The sequence below is a fragment of the Apis laboriosa genome, unplaced genomic scaffold (assembly GCF_014066325.1).
Source record: "Apis laboriosa isolate Shangri-la unplaced genomic scaffold, ASM1406632v1 scaffold49_cov149, whole genome shotgun sequence".
Lineage (NCBI taxonomy): Eukaryota > Metazoa > Arthropoda > Insecta > Hymenoptera > Apidae > Apis > Apis laboriosa.
The window spans coordinates 1,437,754-1,457,189 of record NW_025223500.1 but is presented as its reverse complement, the minus strand read 5'-3'; the positions used below and the strand labels follow the sequence as shown (position 1 = coordinate 1,457,189).

Sequence of the window (19,436 nt, the reverse complement as noted above, 5' to 3'; positions counted from 1 at the left end):
ATCACAAAAAAATCAATACACAAAATCTCTCAAATATTCACTTAAAAATAAATTTTCCAACTATTTCAGAGAAAAGAATCATCACAAATACTTTATACTCGTAAGAATGTCATAAGAATGTCATGTTCTTTCTCGTTCCTTTAACCAACCATTGTGAAATCAAGAAGAAAAAGATGAGATAAGAAAAGGTTCCATAAATCGTGTCGAGACTCGACAACGTCAACAGAGAACGTTTGGTTTCCTCGCCAAATTCTTCCTTTTGTTTAACGCCATGTCACCTCGGCTTTACTAACTGCGTGTCCTCGCCAACGAATCGTAACGAAATTAAACAGAAACGTGGTATTCGAGGAAATCAGTGCTCGAGCAGAAGTGAAATGTTGTTGATGCTTGCTCCCTCAAGAACGCGATTTTAGTTCAGTTAACGGCGACACATCGATCGTACGGTGTTCCATCCTTCCTAACACGCGGCTGTAATATTTCATTTCGTTCTTAAATCAATTCTTTCAATCCTTTAATACTTGAAGAGAAAAAGAAAAATCGAAATCGTCGGTGAAATTGATTAAAATTGTAATTTTATATATGCTTTTTTCAATTTTTATCGATGACTTTTGGGATTGGAGGAACGAAAGATTGATGAAAGAGGTTGACTCGTTTCGTTTTAAAGAGTTCAAGCTCATTTTCGTAATCGATAAGTGGAAAAATACGTGGATTAAGGAGAGAGAATAAGAAGCTTAAAGCGTCGGTAAGCATCCGTTTTATATCGTCTCGACGTTGATAAGCGATGTCTCGTTTTGTTTGAAAGTTTCACCTCGTTTCGTTTCGGATCTTTACATCGTCATGCTTCGACACACTTTGGAACGTGGCGATCGACAATTCGTGATCGTGATAAAGATTACGTGATGTAACGATTAACTCATCTTATAAATTACGGTTTTTTTTTTTTTTTTTTGAAAGAAGAATTTTAATATTGAGTTCAAATGAGAATGTTCACATGTGCTCATAATTTCAGAAAAATTTGAAAACACGTTATTTTTGACGAGTAATTTTAATGTTAAATCAATTTCTTTTATAAATGACGGCTGAAAATTATAATGTAATGTATAATGCAAATTCAATCAAATAGAAAATGAAACTGTGCTATAATTTCGTGTTATTTTGAATTTATAATATAAAAGTATTTATACGTATAAAAAGTTATTTCAACTTATTGATTAAACTTTAAAATCACATGATATTAAAATTAGAGAGTATAAAAATATAGAAAACTATTATTTTCTTAAATATAAATATATGAATTCGTTAAAATAATTTGTATGTCATTTACACATTGTTATGATTCTTCAATGTAATGAAAAATGATATCCTAATGATATGATATGAAGAAATGAAGAATTATTTAACTTTTTATCGCAATCTTTAATATGAAAAATGAATTTTTAAGATAGTTGATGATAAGATAAAGTTTAATCGTTCATATAATTAATTTATGAAATATTTTTAAATCGAAATTCTGGGATCTGTATTGTTCATAATTTCATAAAATTCTTACTTCTTACATTATCATGGATTCGATTATAAAAAATTATTTATTGTGTATTGTGAATACTGCGTATTTACAAATAAGATTTAATCATTTTCATTCATTCATTTAATCATTTCATTATAAATATTTGTTAGGATATCTTTATCTCTCAAAAAAAAGACATTACAAATAATTAATCATGTCATGTGTTTTTTGAAAATCATCAATATTTAATATTTATTTCTTTTCTGAAACAAATAACACGTGTATTAGTTTTTCATTCAAATCATGTCAATCAATTCTGTAATAAAATGACAAAATTTGATATATGAATTGATATATGAAATTTGTTCAGCTGTACAAAAAATTATAATATTCTTAAAAAATACTTTTTGCTATGTAATAAATATGTATTTTTTGATTAATTAAGATCTAATTATATTACATATACAAAAAAAAAGATATATATATAAATTTTAATAAAAAACTCACATATCAAATTTTATCATCTGACTATTTATTTGATATTCAAAAATAATCTTCAGAAATTATGATAACTTATAGAGAAAATTTTTATTAGTAAATTTCAAATATCTTATATTATGAATTTAGTATTTTATTTTATTTTTAATACATATAATTATAATTATTACATAATTACTTATCTTTTTTATTTCTTTAAAAATTACAAAATAAATAAAAATAAATTTCATTAAAATATGTACAAGAATTTCTTTTTATAGACAGCAAAAAAATGAAAGATTATTCTACATACATTTACAATTTTATCAAATCATTTTATGATTTTTAAATTTTAATTATTGTTAAAAGTTTCATTATTATACATGTAACTATGATGCAGCTGAAAGTTATTCTATTGTTGTAAAAATAAATTAAAAAAGGAAAAAAAGAATATAATTTTTTCATTTGAGATTTTCTTTTCGAATAAATCAAATAAAAAATAAATTTTTTAATTTTTAATGCAAGTGAAATTAACTTCTTCCCAATAAAATAGTAGATAAATTAAATTATCAAATTAAATTATTTTATATACGAAAATAAGTAAATAAGTAAAAATATATTTTTTTTTTCATTTAATAAATTTTTAAATATCAATTATCTAAAAAATTAAATTTGGAAATTTCTCGATTGATATGACTTTTTAATTGTATAATTTGATTTTTTAAAAAAAAAAGTTTCATTTTATAGTTATTTTATATTATAACCTCTTAATTTCAACGATCTATCGAATAGTTCATTCGTATGTCAATCAGGAATTAATCAATTTTATTTTCACACTTGAATTTAAAAACGAAGGAATTCAAATAAAAAAATGTTCTTTTCTTTTTTCTTTTTTTTTTTTTAACTTATTTTTACACATTCAAGAATTGTATTTATCTCAGTTGTACCATCAGTTAAATGTACGGACATCTTGTATACAGATCAAAACTTTATGGCGTTCTATCGTATCATCTCATTTATAACCAGTATCCATAATTATTTTTTCTTTCATTCATTACACGTTATATTTGGACGCCTAACACTTGACTTCACATCGACCACATGGCGAGAAACAGCGCGAATACACTATAAATAGGATCATAAGGATTAAAACCCACGATGACGCAATTTCGTCTCATCAAACCTAGTTTCGTTCTAAGACAGAGGCATCAATTTCACTTTCTAACAAGCTTATTGCGACTCCGCTATTACATTGGCCCAATTAAGCATCTTAATCGCTACCAAATCGTACTGTCACGATCGAATAATGTGTATCATCCGTGGACTTGATACTCGTATGCTCATATACGTGTCTACATACGCGAGGGACAGTTCTTAGTCCGATAGCCGGCACGTGACTGAATTCCAATGGAAAATGCACACGCGCCGAAGAGTGCGTTACTTACACGTCCGATACGTTAGTAAGCGATAGACAGTGCCACTGACTTATCATCAGCGCTTCCATTTTCTGCCGACCCGCGCTTTTTTCACTAGAATTCGTCGCGACGTTCGATCGTGCGTAACAACGCTCTTTGACTTTGAATCCAAAGTGAACCGGTGCCAAGTGGACTACGCTTCGACACCATCATGACAGGTTCTTTATAATTCTTTATGGGATTTTATCGATGTGTTATAGTATTATTACCGACTGTGGAATTCAAATTAGAATCAAAGAATTTCGAATTTCTTTGAATCTTTATTTTGATATAATTTTATTTACAAAAATGTAATTTAACTAATAAGAATTAATCGAAAAGTATGAATTAACGAGAATTAATAATTGTTCAGACTAATAACAATTTTTTAAATCTTTAAACAAGAATTTTTTGGAACCTTAAATTTATCACAACTAAAATTTTATAGGATATCGTACCTTTTAAGTTATTAAACCTTGATTAATTCTTAACTATTTGGAGTTTGAAATGAACTCTGTTAACCTCGAATAAACTTAGAATTCTCGAACGAATTTAGAATTCATAGAACTTTATGTACTTACTAAGATCTTTCAATTGGCATATAAACTTTGTGTTTAAAGATTTTAATTAGAATATTACAATTTTGTAATAAATTATTTTTTTTATTACTTTTGATATAATATATGAACAGGTTGGAGCTAATAATATACCTGCAACAATCTCCTTTCAATTCTATATGATCATTAAATTGTTATTATGCATTTATGAAAAATCCACAATATAAATATATAATTATTACAAGTATTATGGAAATAGATAGTATTATATTTAATATACAAAATATTTGAAGACAGTAAAATCTTAGAATATCTTTCAAATAAATAAATCTTTATTTTGATATAATTTTATTTACAAAAATGTAGTTTGTATATTCTAATAATCGAGATATTACGAAATAAATATTTACCAATTATTCACTCTCAAATCTCGTTAGAAAATACGAAAAGTCACATCACGATTCGCATGCTGCAGATATCTACGTAATTTTAAGTAAATATAAAATCAACAAACATTTATGTTGTGAATCTTCTTTACTTTATTTCAATAGCGTTTGTTACACTTAATGATACGAGTTATTTTTCTAAATGTTTCTCCATTCCATTAAACGAGTTTCGAATTTCGCGCGCTATATTTCGAATCAAAGTATCGAAAAATTTCCCGCCTTCAATTCAAAACAAAGTAAATAAAATTTGAATAAACTTTAAATATTTTACAGACTATCAAAGTGACGATATGTCGGCGATTAGTCCTGAAATAACGGTGAGAAGACCAGTTTATCAACAGGACGAGCTTAACCATTTGTGTAAATATGCCAAACCGAATGAAGCACGTAAGTATTATGTATAATCAAAAATCGAAATAAACAATTTACTTTCTTTTTTAAAAAAATATTTGTTCAATATATATCTTATACATATATTTTGTTTAAAAGAACATTAATATAAACATTAAATTATACGATTTAATATTATTATATATTATTCAATAATAGTATATTTAATATTTACTATAATGATGAAGAATTTTTTTGATGTTAATAAACAAATTGTCTGTAACAGAAAAGTATTTTATTTTTATAAATTTTAAATTCTATTCAAATTATTTTAAAAAAAGATTTCTCTTAGTTTTATAGAAATTTATAATTGTAAATTTTATAAATAAGAATTATTTATTATATTAATTTTATAAATAAGAAATTTTAATTTGTTATATATATAGAGTGTCTTAATTTTTCAATATTATTACTTGCAAAGAAAAATGTTTCAAAATAATACTCTTCACGCTTCTTTATATTTTTCTTATCTTTCATACAATAAATTTTACAATTCAAATTGAAATATTTGTTAATTAGAAATTTTTAAACATATATGAGTTAATATTTTTTTTTATAGAGAATATATTAAAAAATATAAATATATAATTCCATTTAAAAAGACAAAGTTCATCTTCATTATACATCCACTCACAATAGAATTAATAACACCAGAATGTTTTAACTGAAATATTCCTTGTTATAAATAATAATACTAACAAAAACCAAAATACCAAAATGAAGTGAGACATTCTATATATAAACAAAAACTATCTAGAAAAAAATTCTATAATTGCTTTGATTATAGTGATTTCCGACTGAGTAAATCTAACATATAATAATAACAAAACCGCAATAATAATAACTTGTTTGTATTAGATATATTATCCATAATTATCCATATTATCCAAACAATAAAATCTTTGCGTCTTGTCTAGAAAAAAAGAATGAAAACTGTGAATGATTCGTTATGTAAATGTTGTATTAAAGAAAGAAATAATAGTAGAATTTTTTATGATTGATAGCATTGAATAGCAGGGAAAAGATTTTTTATAGGATTTTTGTATGAAATTTTAACTTTTAAGTCGTATTTATAACTCGTCAATGTTACAGTTTTGAAGAATATCTCGATTAGATGCAAGAAAATGAAGCCAATGAGAATTCTAAAGACTACTATACCTCTTATTGACTGGTTGTCAACGTACAATTGGAAGAACGATATATTAGGTGATATTGTTGCTGGAATTACTGTGGCGGTGATGCATATTCCTCAAGGTAAATAGGTTTGTAAAAGGTTTGATTCATCAGTAGAACACGAATGTTTATGCACTTATATAACACTTAAATATGTAAAAATATATATAATTATATAAAAGTATTTTAAGTAAACTTTACTAATTATAATATTTATCTATGTAGATTCCATTTGTTTTTAAAAATAAATTATTTACATAAAGTATTTTCATAATCTAATCATGAATGATATACAAAAAAGTACTTGTAGAACTTAAAAAAACAAATATATTTGAATAATTTTCTATAATAGATAAACCATATCATAATATCATAATCATATATCATAATTTGTACCATTATTAATATGATTACATGATGATATTATCAGAAATTGTCACATCATGAAATAAAAATATAAATGTATGCTTATGATTATATAAAATATTTGATTAAAAAGTTTTTAATTCTATATTCTTTAATCGATATAAAATTAAATTAAAATTAAAATATTTTTTATTAAATTTAATAAATCTTAAATAAATCAATCAATATCTTTATTAATATACGAAATTAAAATAGTATACCTGCTTTTTAAATATTTCCACTTCATTTTAAATAAATAATTAATTCTCAAAAGAATTAAAACATTAAAATTCGTATTATAAAGATTTTAATTATATTACAGGGATGGCGTATGCAATATTGGGCAACGTCCCACCGATCATTGGTATTTATATGGCATTCTTTCCGGTTCTTGTTTATCTCTTCCTCGGCACTTCAAGGCACAATTCTATGGGTAAGCAAGTATATTCAAATGATTCAAAGTAATGTTAAAAATGATTGTAAATACTTACTATATAATGCGCAAGCTTTAAAACTCCATTTTTTTTCATGATATTACAGCATTTGCCGATGACAGTGTTTATTTTGTGTATCAATTTTTTATATTCAGTAATTTTTTAATATACAAGATATCCTATGTTATTCATGTTAAAACTAGACAATAGGATAATTGCTCAAAAAGAAAGAAAAGAAAGAAAATATTATAAATTTTAAATGAAAAAGATTTATTCCATATTTTTTGTTTATTTTCATTTATAAAATTATCTCTTATCCATAATTTATTTATATACCTAATTGAGAATTTATCTATTTCACTTTACTTTAAAATTTTTCAAATTTGATTTATTCAAAAAAAAAATGAAATTTTTTTTTTTTTACTTTTTTGAAAAAATCATTTCTTGTTCAGTTGTATCACATACGACTCATTATATATTAAATTGCATTATAATAATTGTAAAAAATACACTATTTATATTCAACAATTTTCAAATTATTACAACATTTACTATTTCGATGAAGTTTATAGCTAATTATGTAATTTGAAAATTTACGAATCAAATAAGATTCTTATATTTCTTTTTTAGATATCAATAATTGAAGTCTCCAATTTAATAGCCGGAAATAATTTTCTCACAGTGAGCGATTCTCGTAATTTCATGACGCTTCCTTGCATCCAGTTCCTTCTACTTTCATTTCAACTTCACTTTCCAACGTTGATTTAAAAAAATTGACACGCAATTCCGCATGGCATCCGACTGATTTTTTATTGTCATAATGCCGCTTCGTGAATTGTTATGCATGTCTATTAGCCTAGATAACGGAAGTTTGACTAACAAAGCCAGTCATATCTCGTTGAAACGCATACTAGAACTCTGTTTAATTTATGACTAATTACATATGTCTGTTCGAAGATAATTTTCTTAAGTACAAAAAATTAGCATAATTTAACATAAATATTATCTCTTTCTTCTAAAATAACTGTTGACATAAATATCGGTATACACCAATAATTATTGATGATGCGAAAATAATGATTATATCTATGTTATAAATTTTTATTGATATTTCCTAAATTTATAGGAAAACTAATGCAATAATAATTTCTCTTAATTTTCTATCTTTTATTTTCTTTTTCTTATTATAACTTTTAATATAGAAAATTTTTTTACATTAAAAATTTTTTCAATTCAATTCACAGACTTGTTGAACTTTTTATGTTCTTTCTAATTTCCTGTTTTATTGATTCTGTAATTTTATATATTATATCATCGTTAAATTTAATTAAAATCAATCACTACACTTTTGATGTCAAGGTACCTTCGCATTAATATGCATGATGACAGGAAAAGTGGTAGCAACTTACAGCACTCAAGGTCAAGTAAACAAAAATTCCACGATAGGAAACGAGTTACTAACCTCAACAAGTAGTCAATATTCCTCGGTGGAAGTTGCCACTGCGGTTACTTTCACTGTGGCCTTGATTCAGGTACAATCATTTCGATCTTCCATACAGCTGATCAACCTGAATTTAAACCTAATCGATAATTATTTATTTTGGATGAATTTTTTTTAAACTTTTAGTTGATAATGTATTTGTTGCGATTGGGAGTGATCGCAGCGCTTCTGGCGGACAGTTTGGTGAGTGGATTCATCACTTCTGCAGCGGTTCATGTATTTACGTCACAGTTGAAGGATCTGTTAGGATTAAAGAATATACCTAGGCGCAAGGGACCTTTCAAATTAATCCTTGTAAGTATTAATCTTTAATATATCTTTAATCTTTAATCTTTAATATATGAGATGCTCTAATTTATAAATGAAGTTAATCATGTTAATTTAATATGAATTCATAAGAAAGTCGTTATAACAAAAACATAATAAAAAAATAAAATTAATCTTTATATAAAATACTTTAAAGATATTTAATTTTAATAACTTTAATAACTTTAACTTTAACGTAATACAATATAACTATTATAAAATTCATTTGTTATTATGAATAATTGTATGTAATATTCATAGTAAATAAATGATTTTATTTTTATTAAATGCAAATTAACTAAAAAGTTATTATAGCAAAAATATGACAAAATAAAAAAGTTAGTTTAAATTATAGATGAACAAAATTTTTTAAATATTTTATTAAAATCTATCTTATATTTAATATAGAATTGCATGTGTATAAAGAGAAAATGGGAAGTTGATTCAAAGTCAAGGGTCAAACAAAATTTATTGAGGAAGATAAAATATCATTAAATTAATCGTAACTGATACATCGTTACGACCTTTAGTTAATTGATCGATTGTTCGATTCATCGACAATTTTATGTACTTTCTCTTTAACGTAATATAGGAAATGAATTAAGTAACGAGAGATACGAACAACTTTTTGTATATATACTAAATGTACTATATATACTATGTATACTATATACTATATACTATGTATACTAAAGTTTAAATTGAAATATTATTCCATTTTTCAAATTTTAAATATTTCTAAATATAACTTGATTAATGTTTCTTAAATTAATTCCTATAAAATGCTTAAATCTCCTTAAAGAAACAGAATTAAATTTTATTTAAAAAAAAATTGATTTTACATTCATTAAATTTTTTTTATTATTTTCAGTTAATCACATAATAAATTTTAACATTTATTAAATTATAAATATCTCTAATATTTTTTAATATTTTAGTTCACAATATTTTTTTTAAATAATTGATGTTAAACACGTAATCATAATTTAGACGTTTCTCCAATTAATCTCTAATTAAATTAAACGCCAATCTTTTAATTTTGTTTTAATTTCATAATTTTATTTATATATATATATCTATATCAGTTCACGGAAGAGTCGATTAAAACTTTTCTATCTGATAATACCGTTTGTAATCACCATGATAATCAAACAACTTCTTTTATTTTTTTATGACTGTATATTCTGTATACATAGTAATCATTTTATCGTATTATCAAGTATCGTCTTAATATAATGAAAAAAAAATATAGATATTTTATTATAAACGATAAAAAAACATTAATAAGTTAATATGTTTCAAAGTAAGTTTTGTAAAGCAACATTATATTCCAATATTCGAATAATTATAGAGTATATAGTATAGTCGTTCAATTTTTAAAAATTCACCAATTTATGTTGATAGATTAAAATTGATATTAATGTGTACAATCGTTCATTATTAAAATATAGCTTGGGAACAATTAATTTATTGGATACAATATTTCCACCATTTTTTTATTTGAGTAAATAGATTAAATAAGAAATTTTGCAATTTTTCTAATATTTTGTACAGTAGTGATTACAATTGATAAATATTATGATGTAGAATCTCATTAAAAATTAAAAATTATATATTATAAAAATTAGAATTATATAATATTTCATTTATTATTAAACAAAAATCTCAAAAGAATTAAATAGATTATGAGATATTTTATATAATATAAAATAATAAATACATATGAAATACATATTATTGATGTTTGATATTTTGGTAAATTTATTATAATAATAATAATATGTGAATTTTTGAATGTATGAACATAAACATTAATAACTAAAAGAAAAATTCATCATGAAATTAATAAAAACTACAGATTAAATAGTCTATTTGAGAAAAATATTTATTGAACTATCAACTGTAAAATATTAAATTAATTTATTAGTAACTATTAAATTATTTAATGGTACGTAATTATATGTTACAATACACACAATAAAAAAAAAAGAGAAATCTTCGTGGCTTTTAAAAACTGAAGGATGAAATGTTCATATCCTTGGTACAATTTTCCATGAAAATATCTTTTATTTCCTGTATAAAAACAATCAAGAACTATAAGAATTCTCTATCGGATGTTTTAAAACTTGTTTTTCCATTTTAATATTTCAACTGTTGGAAAGTAAGTAGAGAAATTTCGTTTGGTATTTCATATATTTGGTGTCTGTAATAGTTTCTTGTTATCATTCATTACTGATCAAAATAAGAAATAAAAATCGGATTCCATGAAATAAATATGGAAGAAATAGGAAATGACAAATCTACATGCATAACATTCTATGTCTTTTTTATACGAAAGGAAACGATAGTCAGTAATGATTGTTACTTCTTTTACTTTTTAATTCTCGTTTAATTTTCTAGAAAAACAAACCGGAAGTGTTACGAGTTTATTTCCTAAGTTTTCGAAAAAAAAGAGAAACTTTTGATAAATATAATTACTTGTTATCTTACCAAAAAAAAAAAAAAAATTATAATAGTATTATACATGTCTAAAAGCAATAAGAAATTTTAAATAAAGTTATATTAAACTTATTTATTATAATCAAAGTTTGTCAAATAAAAGATAAAAAAACGATGACAAAATTTGAGATGAGTGTAAAATAAAATCAAATATTTTATATTTTGTATAAAATAATATTTATTTTTTATTATTTCTAAACAAATTTTGAGCATTCTATTTATTAATTTTTCTTTATCCAAAATTGTGCGTATCAATAAATATTTATTAAATATAAATAGTTATTTTTATAATATTTAAAATATTAATATTTCTAAATTTTTGAATAATAGTATAATTGATTATAATTTTATTATTTTATTAATAATAATTGAGAAACTTAACAGTTTTTTATTTAGATGGTTTTTAGCAAACTCGACATTACGTAAATTGTAGAGAAAGCGTTTTAATAAAATCGAAGACCTTCGTAATTTTTTTGACTCATTGGTCAATTTGATAAAAAATTCGCAGGAAAATTATTCGCAAGGTTTTCCAGTTATTTTCAGCTACTTAGGCATTTCTTTAACGATATAATTGCAAGCAATAAGCAAAAATAATATTATTACATTTAATAGCACTTTCACTGATTGCACTTATATAAAGGGTTTGAACTCTTAAGACATATAACAATGAATAATGTCTTATATAATCTTTCATTTGTTTTCATATGTATGTAGGTACATAGATTTTGTTTTAAAAGCTTTAAAAAATTACAACACATAAATAATATTAAATTTCGAATATTCAATTTAAATTTATTTAAATTTAAAATTAATGCTGATATTTAAATTTAAGTTGAAAAAGTAATATTTCACAGCATATAAGCAGTTGTTAAATATTGTTTCAGAGTTATGTCGATTTGCTCAACAACTTTCCATCCATCAATGGGATCGCCCTCTTGGTGTCTTGCGCCACCATTTTGATTCTCATCGTCAACAATGCCTTAAAAGTCATTTTAAAATTATTTGAACTTAAAATATTTCTTTAAAAAAAAAATAAAAGCATCTTCTATTAATATTGAAAAAGTTAGACTTTTGGATGTCAACAAATTTTATTTTTTTTATGCAATAAAATTAAATTTAAATTTTTCAACTTTAAAATAGAATGATTAAATATTAATTTTTATAATTATAAATTTCACAGCCAAGATTCGCAAAACTCAGCCCCTTCCCAATCCCAATAGAAATGCTGGTAGTCATTATAGGTACAGTCCTCTCCGTGTACCTGAATCTTGCAGACGTTTATGGAATTGCAGTAGTTGGTGACATACCAGTTGGGTAATTAAGTTTCTCGAAACTGTTTTATTCTTCACCTTACATTTTTGTATCGCGTTACATTGAACGTGAATAACGTCCTCGAGCCAACTTTCTCTTCAATTTTTTTTTTTTTTTTTTTTCAGTTTACCAGTTCCAACCTTGCCACCATTATCCTTAGTGCCGAACATTCTAATAGACAGCTTTGTCATCACTATGGTGTCCTACACTATATCCATGTCCATGGCGCTCATTTTCGCGCAAAAGTTGAGCTACGAAGTGGACTCGAATCAGGAACTAATGGCACAGGTTTGAATATTACAATTCAAACTGTAGATATCATAATTTCACTTTTAAATTTTTAAACAATTTTGAATTTATATTTGATATTTTTATTTTTATCTAGAATTTAAAGTTAAATTAAAAAATTAAAATTATAGTTAGAGTTTTAGAATTCATGAAGTAAAATTCAAAGCTTAATCGATTGGCCAGTTTCGATTGATGAAGAAATTAAATTCAAATTAATTTCAAATGTATCACATCGTTTAAAATACGAAACGATAGTGATTTGTTGATTCATTCGTTGAATGCATTAGAATCAACGAAGGAATTAAAATTAAATAATTCAAGTCACAGACTTGTTCTCATTCGTCAAAGTCAATCTCTTTGACCACGAAATTAACGTAGTAAGACAATCAGTGTCACGGTTGGTGAAAGGAAATGCAAACTCATTTACATAAGAAACAATAAATTATTCTTATTAACTGTATTCTCAATCACTTCTAGGGAATTGGAAATCTAGTCGGATCCTTCTTCTCTTGCATGCCATTCACAGCTTCGCTCTCTAGATCCCTGATTCAGCAAACTGTCGGTGGACGAACCCAACTGGCTAGCTTGATATCCTGTGGCATTCTGGTTAGCGTTTTATTATGGATCGGCCCCTTCTTCGAGCCTCTTCCACGGGTAACTCATAGAAATTAAAATTTCTCCTTGAAATCTACAAAAAAAAAACATGAAAAAGAAAGATTATTCAAACAAAATTTTATTTAAAAGAAAAAGAAAATCATAAAATGATACCATTTGATCTGTGTTTCTCAACTTTTTAAATGGTAAATTGGAGACTTGTATGTATTTTTATATTTTGAGCAATTCAATATAATAATATATATTAAAAGATTCGATATTTATTATTTATATTTTCTTCAACAGTGCGTTCTAGCCAGCATCATCGTGGTGGCTCTGAAGGGGATGCTGATGAAGGTGACAGAGTTCAAAAGATTCTGGAAGCTGGACAAGATTGACGGGATCATTTGGGCCGTGACATTCACGACAGTGATCCTGTTGGACGTGGAATACGGGCTTCTGATCGGGATCGTGTTCTGCGTTGGCAAATTGATCTTCTTCTCCGTTCACCCTTACACCTGTTCACTCGCTCTAGTACCTGGTACCGAGCTTTATCTGGATACCAAGAGATATAAAGGCGTACGGAACAATGATAGTCTATCTTTTTTTCTTGTTTCTAGTTCATATCCATTTCACCGGGTTGAAATGAGAAATCAATATATCAATATATCAATATATCAGCAAAGAGAATTTACTTCGATTAAGACAGATTTCCTTTTCTCGAGGCAATTACGCAGGCCGAATTTCGATTAGGAAATGGATATGGCTAATACGGAAGTCGTATTTTATTATAGACCGTCGAGTTACCAGGCATAAGGATATTCCATTACTCGGGTAGTTTGAATTTCGCTTGCCGACAACATTTCCGCGATGAAGTGTACAAAGTTGCCGGACAAGTACCAAGAAAGGAACCGAATGGTGGCTTTAAGCATGATCAATTGAAGGAAGTTAAGAAGGTAAGAAATGTCATGGCGAGATTAAAAGAAATACGGATTTTCACTTAGGTCACTTTAGAGATGATGTAATAACAAATGCGTTTAATTTTTTTTTTTAATTAATAATAATAAAATATAAAAATCTGTCAAAGAACTCTTCTATAGAATCTTTTAACAATAACAAATTCGAGGCACTGATAATATTTTATTTTACTTGACAATTATTAAAAGTATTGTAACTTTTTTTATCTTTTGATATCTTGTGTTTTTAATTCTGTGATACTATGTTTTCATGGAATTGTTTAATTCTTTGCTTCTTTTTTTTTTTTTTTATTGTAGAGTAAATAGATTTTATACAGGATATTAAAATCTTTTAAATATATGGTCCATGAATATTAGGGGATTCACATATCTTTCTAGTAAAAATAATAAAATTTAATTTACGTACCATAAATGATAAATATAATAAAATCATAAGTCATTAAAATTAAGTTTTAGTGTTTTTGAACAAAGTATAAAAGAATTTTCTCAAATATGTAACAAAGATATTCTCAGTGTTAATTTATATTAAAAACAAAGCTTGATGATATCAAATTTTTTTGGAGTCTGTAAAACTTTGTAAAACATCATTTATGTAACAAAAATTCAGATAATGCCGGCGAGTTAATCTTTAATTAGCAATCTAAGTTTTTTAAGGTAAATTTTAGCAATAAGAGTAACGAAAAATTTTTTAAAAATAAATATAAGAAAAATCAGATGTCATTATCTAATGCAAAAGAAGTCAAGATTAAAATAAGGAAATTTTTTAAATCGTCAAAAAGAGAATAATCATTATATCAATAATATTCATATTGTATAATCTGGAAACGAAAATTACTAATCTACTTCCAATGAAAATTAATTTCCTTGTGTCACAGCTGAGGGCCTTAATATTGGATCTTAGCGCTCTCAGTCACATAGATCTGGCAGGCGCATCTAGCCTGGGACATCTGATCAACGAATACTGTGAAATTGATATACCCGTGTACGTGGCAGGATGTTCTGGTAAGTAAAAGTGAAATTTCGTAACCAGAACTGGAGAAAATTTGAAATAGATTATGAGAAATATTGAATAATAGAAAAACAAAATATTTCTATAAATAAATATTATTTTATTTCATATTTTATTTCATATATCACGAGCATGTATTATTTTCAGAATGAATGTAATATATTTTAATTTATTCTATATTCTAAAATGATTAAATAAATTTCAATATTTTACCTCAATGAATATATTGCAGATATTTATGCATTTATGAATAAATATACAAAAGTTTGAAAACAACGCATACAATATGCAAAAATATGTAAAATATTTAAAATAAAATACTTATTATGATATTTAAATAATAAATGATATCTTTATTTTTCATTCTCATTAATTATGGTAATGGAAATATGAATTTACATAAAAATCTGCAATCTAATAATATTATATAATAATGTTAAAATTAAAGACTGTTTATTTGAAGTATTATATTTTCTTATGTTTCAATGAAATCAATCGCTATTAAAACAAACTACTATTTGAGATATTACAACTATCTCAAAAAAAAAAGTTTATTCGTAAAATAATAAAATAAAACTCGAAGAAATATTTATTTCTCGAATTTATTTTCAAAAATCTATTTTCCCCAGTTCCATAATCGAATCGGAAAACGGTTCTTAATCGATACGCGGCACAATGAATTCCGGAACGATGTTTTGAACATATTGTAGGACCTGTATACGAGATGATGAGAAAGTGCAACCTGTTAGAATACAAAAGCGGCCTGTTCGCCGCCTTCCCCACCGTAGCCGACGCTGTGCATTTTGCAAAATGTAACACCGAGTCATCGTCCATGCCAGCATGGAGCTCTTCAATGTACGAGGATACCGTTGTCGCAAGGCTTTGATTGGGAATACTAATCGCGATTGTATGCGGCAAGTTTCATTCATGGTTCCCAGGAAAAAATGCTCAATTAACAAGTTTGATTGAGAATTTCTTGTTATTTCTAAGAATTGGACTGATGGATGGAGGAGGGATTTGTTTTAAAATTTTTTTGGAGAAAGAAAACGAAAGAATTTAGGAAAAAAATATTATAGATGAATGTAATAATATTGGAATTTATATTATGTACAGATTAAATATCTGGTAATAATGAGTATTATATATATATATATATATGATATAATAGAAATTAATTCAAACAACTTGCTCAAGAAAGAATATTGTCAAAGTTACACGTGTTCGTTGATTAATTAAGGATTTTATTAAAAGTGTTAACTCATAATTATTTATTTAAAAGTTTTATGTTTTCAATGATAAAATCTGTATTCTGTATCTGGATAATTCGACTTGTATTTCTATCATAACGAAATCAATAATTAAATAATAAGACAATTTAAAGTAAAAAGAAAGAGGAAAATAAAGCAATGCAACGTTTAATAATAGTAGTAAATAATTGTAAATAATATAATTATGAAAAAGAAATGTATCAACGCAATATTCCAATACAAATTTCTTTTGATATATTAAATAATTAGTTGAAGAATAAGGTTGTTTTTAAACGAAACATTTTGTTATAAGATATTTTATGTATACAGAAATATCAAAATTTAAAAATATAATATCGAGTCGAATGATATTTCTAAACTCAGTATTTTTGCAATAATATAAATATCTTTTAAGAGAATATTTTATATTTCATAAGATGAATGAAATAAATAATATTTATAAACATATATGTTACAGAAATTTTTATTTTTAAATCTAGAATTCATATATTTATATAATTATAATTAATATTTTTAGTTTAAAATAAAAATTTTGTGTTTATTCATAATATCAGAATATATTCTTATCTATTTTTTATTTTTAAATTTATCGTCGTTCGCGCCCCTGTAGAATGTAAGAGCGCCTGCGCAAGTAACGTCACGTTCGCGCTACGTATAATCCACGTCTAAACAAAAATTTATTTAAGTAAAATAACCGGCAAGTCAATTTTATTAGTTATAATGAGTTCTTGGGTACAATATATTAAATCTATTCCAACGCATATGGTAAGTATATAAATTAATCTCAATATTATTAATAAAAAACTAACCTAACATATTTTGAAAGAACATTTAATTGCTAATAGGTTATGTTTTTTTACTGTAACAGGTGTTTCTATGTATTTATATATATATTCGTATGTACAAACATTTTGTAACAAATATATTTTTTTTGCAGGATTATGATGGTCAAGCTCGATCAGAAAGTTTGTCAAGAGTCATTATAACATTATTTGGGGTGAGATTATACTTCAAACATATTCATATTTATTGCAGCATTTTGGAATATCTAATCTAATATTTAATATCTATCTTTGTTTTTAGGTGGTTGGATTAATTTGGGGATATGTTATTCAGCAATTTTCTCAAACAATGTACATATTAGGAGCAGGATTTGTATTGGCAGCTATAATTACAGTACCACCATGGCCTATGTATCGCCGTAAACCTTTAGATTGGCAAAAACCACAATCCGAGGTTACAGTCAAACAGAAAAAGAAGAAATAGTTTTCTATTTATAACTGTATTTAACAATACTTTGTTATAAAGTGTTATATAATAATATTTGTTGGTGCGAAACATATACATATTTATATCTTATTATCATTTTTCATGGAAAAACATGTAATACCTATAATTGTATAATTTATGAAAAAGAACTGCAATAAGAAATATCACTTTTATAGATGTATCACAATTATATTAATACCCATGAGATTTTAGAAAATATTACAAAATAAATTTTTAATCACTTGATATTCATGTCAAATTCGATTTTTAAAAATGAGAATTAAAATAAAATGGTATGTATTTACATTACGGGAAGAATCATGTTAACATTTCGTAATCTCAACGCATCGATTTTTTCATTCTATTGCAATACTGTCGTAACATGGCGACGCCCTTGAGACATTTTAGAATCTTGTTTCGAATTCCGCGCAAGCAGAAACGCGAATAGATTTATACATGCCGTGTGATCAGTAAACAATTTCTCCTTTAGAATTGTTACAGCAATCAATGACTAAATATTGCATGCCATTGCAAAACTAGAAATGCGTTTTCTAAATGTACGATGACACATAGACACTGTCGACACCATATAAAAATTGACACTTGCTAATTAGTAATTAGTTTTCATCTAATCGATTAGCGATAGGATTTTTAGCACGAACTACAATGTTAATTCTAACTGCGATCTTTTTTTATACTAACGATATACGAATTAAATAAATGGAAAGCAATGTAGGGATTTTTAAAAAGGAATTTAAGAATAAAATTCACGTAAGATTCCAGATTTTTAATCCATTTTTTGGTTATGAAATTTCACATATCTTTAAATGTAATTGATTTTTTAAATTATTTTTTGCCAATACATAATGTAGTTTCTGTATCTAAATTTTAATTTTAAAACTAAAATTTATATTCGAAAGCTATAAAATTTACACTTGAAAGCTATAATAGTATATAATTAGATTAATTAATAATATTATTAGAATATTATAGTATATAATAGTATATAATTAGATTAATTAATAATATTATATAAAATTATTATATAAAATTATATTATATAACATGTGCACATTCGTAAAATATTGAAATATAAACTATTGAAATATAAAATATTGAAATTATTGTTATTATTATATTATTATCGTTACAAAGATGTTTTTTTAATGTTATGATTAGTTCTTCTTAATTTTAATAACTAAATAATTTATTTATCTCCTTTTTGAAAAAGGAAAATATTAATATTTATCTTTTTTTATGTAAAAATAACTTTTTATTTAATCTGAATTATCACTTATACACGAAAAAGGTTAGAATTGTGAAATTTTATTTTTTATATTCACTAATAGCACTGTCTTTTATTTTCACTTGAAATATTGATCATTTTAACAATGATATGTAAATTTTTAAAATTAATATTATTTATATTTATTATTATATTTTCGATTAATTTAATCACATTAAATTTTATTCACAACAGATTTTGTAATTTTCATTGGTATTATAGATTCTTTAATGTAAACAAATTATGTTATACTATAGTATTATTTATAACCAATATATAATTATAT

The 19,436-nt window shown here is 24.8% G+C and overlaps 2 protein-coding genes and 1 long non-coding RNA gene across 5 annotated transcripts; 2 read left to right on the top strand and 1 right to left on the bottom strand.

The window, feature by feature from the left end:
- Positions 1 to 368: 368 nt before the first annotated feature.
- LOC122716881 (solute carrier family 26 member 6-like) lies at positions 369 to 16,794 on the top strand. Of its 3 annotated transcripts, none has more exons than XM_043940369.1 (14): positions 369 to 742; positions 4,715 to 4,828; positions 5,924 to 6,085; positions 6,732 to 6,842; positions 8,203 to 8,375; positions 8,471 to 8,638; positions 12,034 to 12,135; positions 12,330 to 12,463; positions 12,586 to 12,748; positions 13,226 to 13,402; positions 13,649 to 13,921; positions 14,137 to 14,298; positions 15,195 to 15,321; positions 16,039 to 16,794. In XM_043940369.1, exons 2-14 carry the CDS (start codon positions 4,732 to 4,734, stop codon positions 16,212 to 16,214), a joined length of 2,025 nt encoding a protein of 674 aa, XP_043796304.1. In that variant the 5' UTR covers positions 369 to 742; positions 4,715 to 4,731; the 3' UTR covers positions 16,215 to 16,794. The 3 variants fall into 3 exon arrangements, with proteins under 3 accessions (XP_043796304.1, XP_043796303.1, XP_043796305.1); XM_043940368.1 differs by lacking the exon at positions 369 to 742 and adding an exon at positions 2,791 to 3,617; XM_043940370.1 differs by lacking the exons at positions 369 to 742; positions 4,715 to 4,828 and having other exon boundaries at positions 5,973 to 6,093.
- Positions 5,596 to 7,086, bottom strand: LOC122716893. Its single transcript, XR_006347117.1, has 4 exons — positions 6,901 to 7,086; positions 6,631 to 6,836; positions 5,990 to 6,150; positions 5,596 to 5,744 (listed from the first exon to the last, which is right to left on the bottom strand). It is a non-coding gene; the product is annotated as an uncharacterized LOC122716893 (long non-coding RNA).
- Positions 16,795 to 17,225: 431 nt separating the features above from the next.
- Positions 17,226 to 18,038, top strand: LOC122716890 (signal peptidase complex subunit 1). Its single transcript, XM_043940380.1, has 3 exons — positions 17,226 to 17,361; positions 17,534 to 17,593; positions 17,680 to 18,038. Exons 1-3 carry the CDS (start codon positions 17,317 to 17,319, stop codon positions 17,860 to 17,862), a joined length of 288 nt encoding a protein of 95 aa, XP_043796315.1. The 5' UTR covers positions 17,226 to 17,316; the 3' UTR covers positions 17,863 to 18,038.
- The last annotated feature ends 1,398 nt before the right edge of the window (positions 18,039 to 19,436 follow it).

Coding starts and splice junctions, on each gene's coding strand:
- LOC122716881 (XM_043940368.1), top strand. Junction 6,843..8,202: donor TTCAAGGCACAATTCTATGG/GTAAGCAAGTAT, acceptor TTTGATGTCAAG/GTACCTTCGCATTAATATGC. Junction 8,376..8,470: donor TCACTGTGGCCTTGATTCAG/GTACAATCATTT, acceptor TTAAACTTTTAG/TTGATAATGTATTTGTTGCG.
- LOC122716890 (XM_043940380.1), top strand. CDS start 17,317: ATGAGTTCTTGGGTACAATATATTAAATCTATTCCAACGCATATG. Junction 17,362..17,533: donor AATCTATTCCAACGCATATG/GTAAGTATATAA, acceptor TTTTTTTTGCAG/GATTATGATGGTCAAGCTCG. Junction 17,594..17,679: donor TCATTATAACATTATTTGGG/GTGAGATTATAC, acceptor CTTTGTTTTTAG/GTGGTTGGATTAATTTGGGG.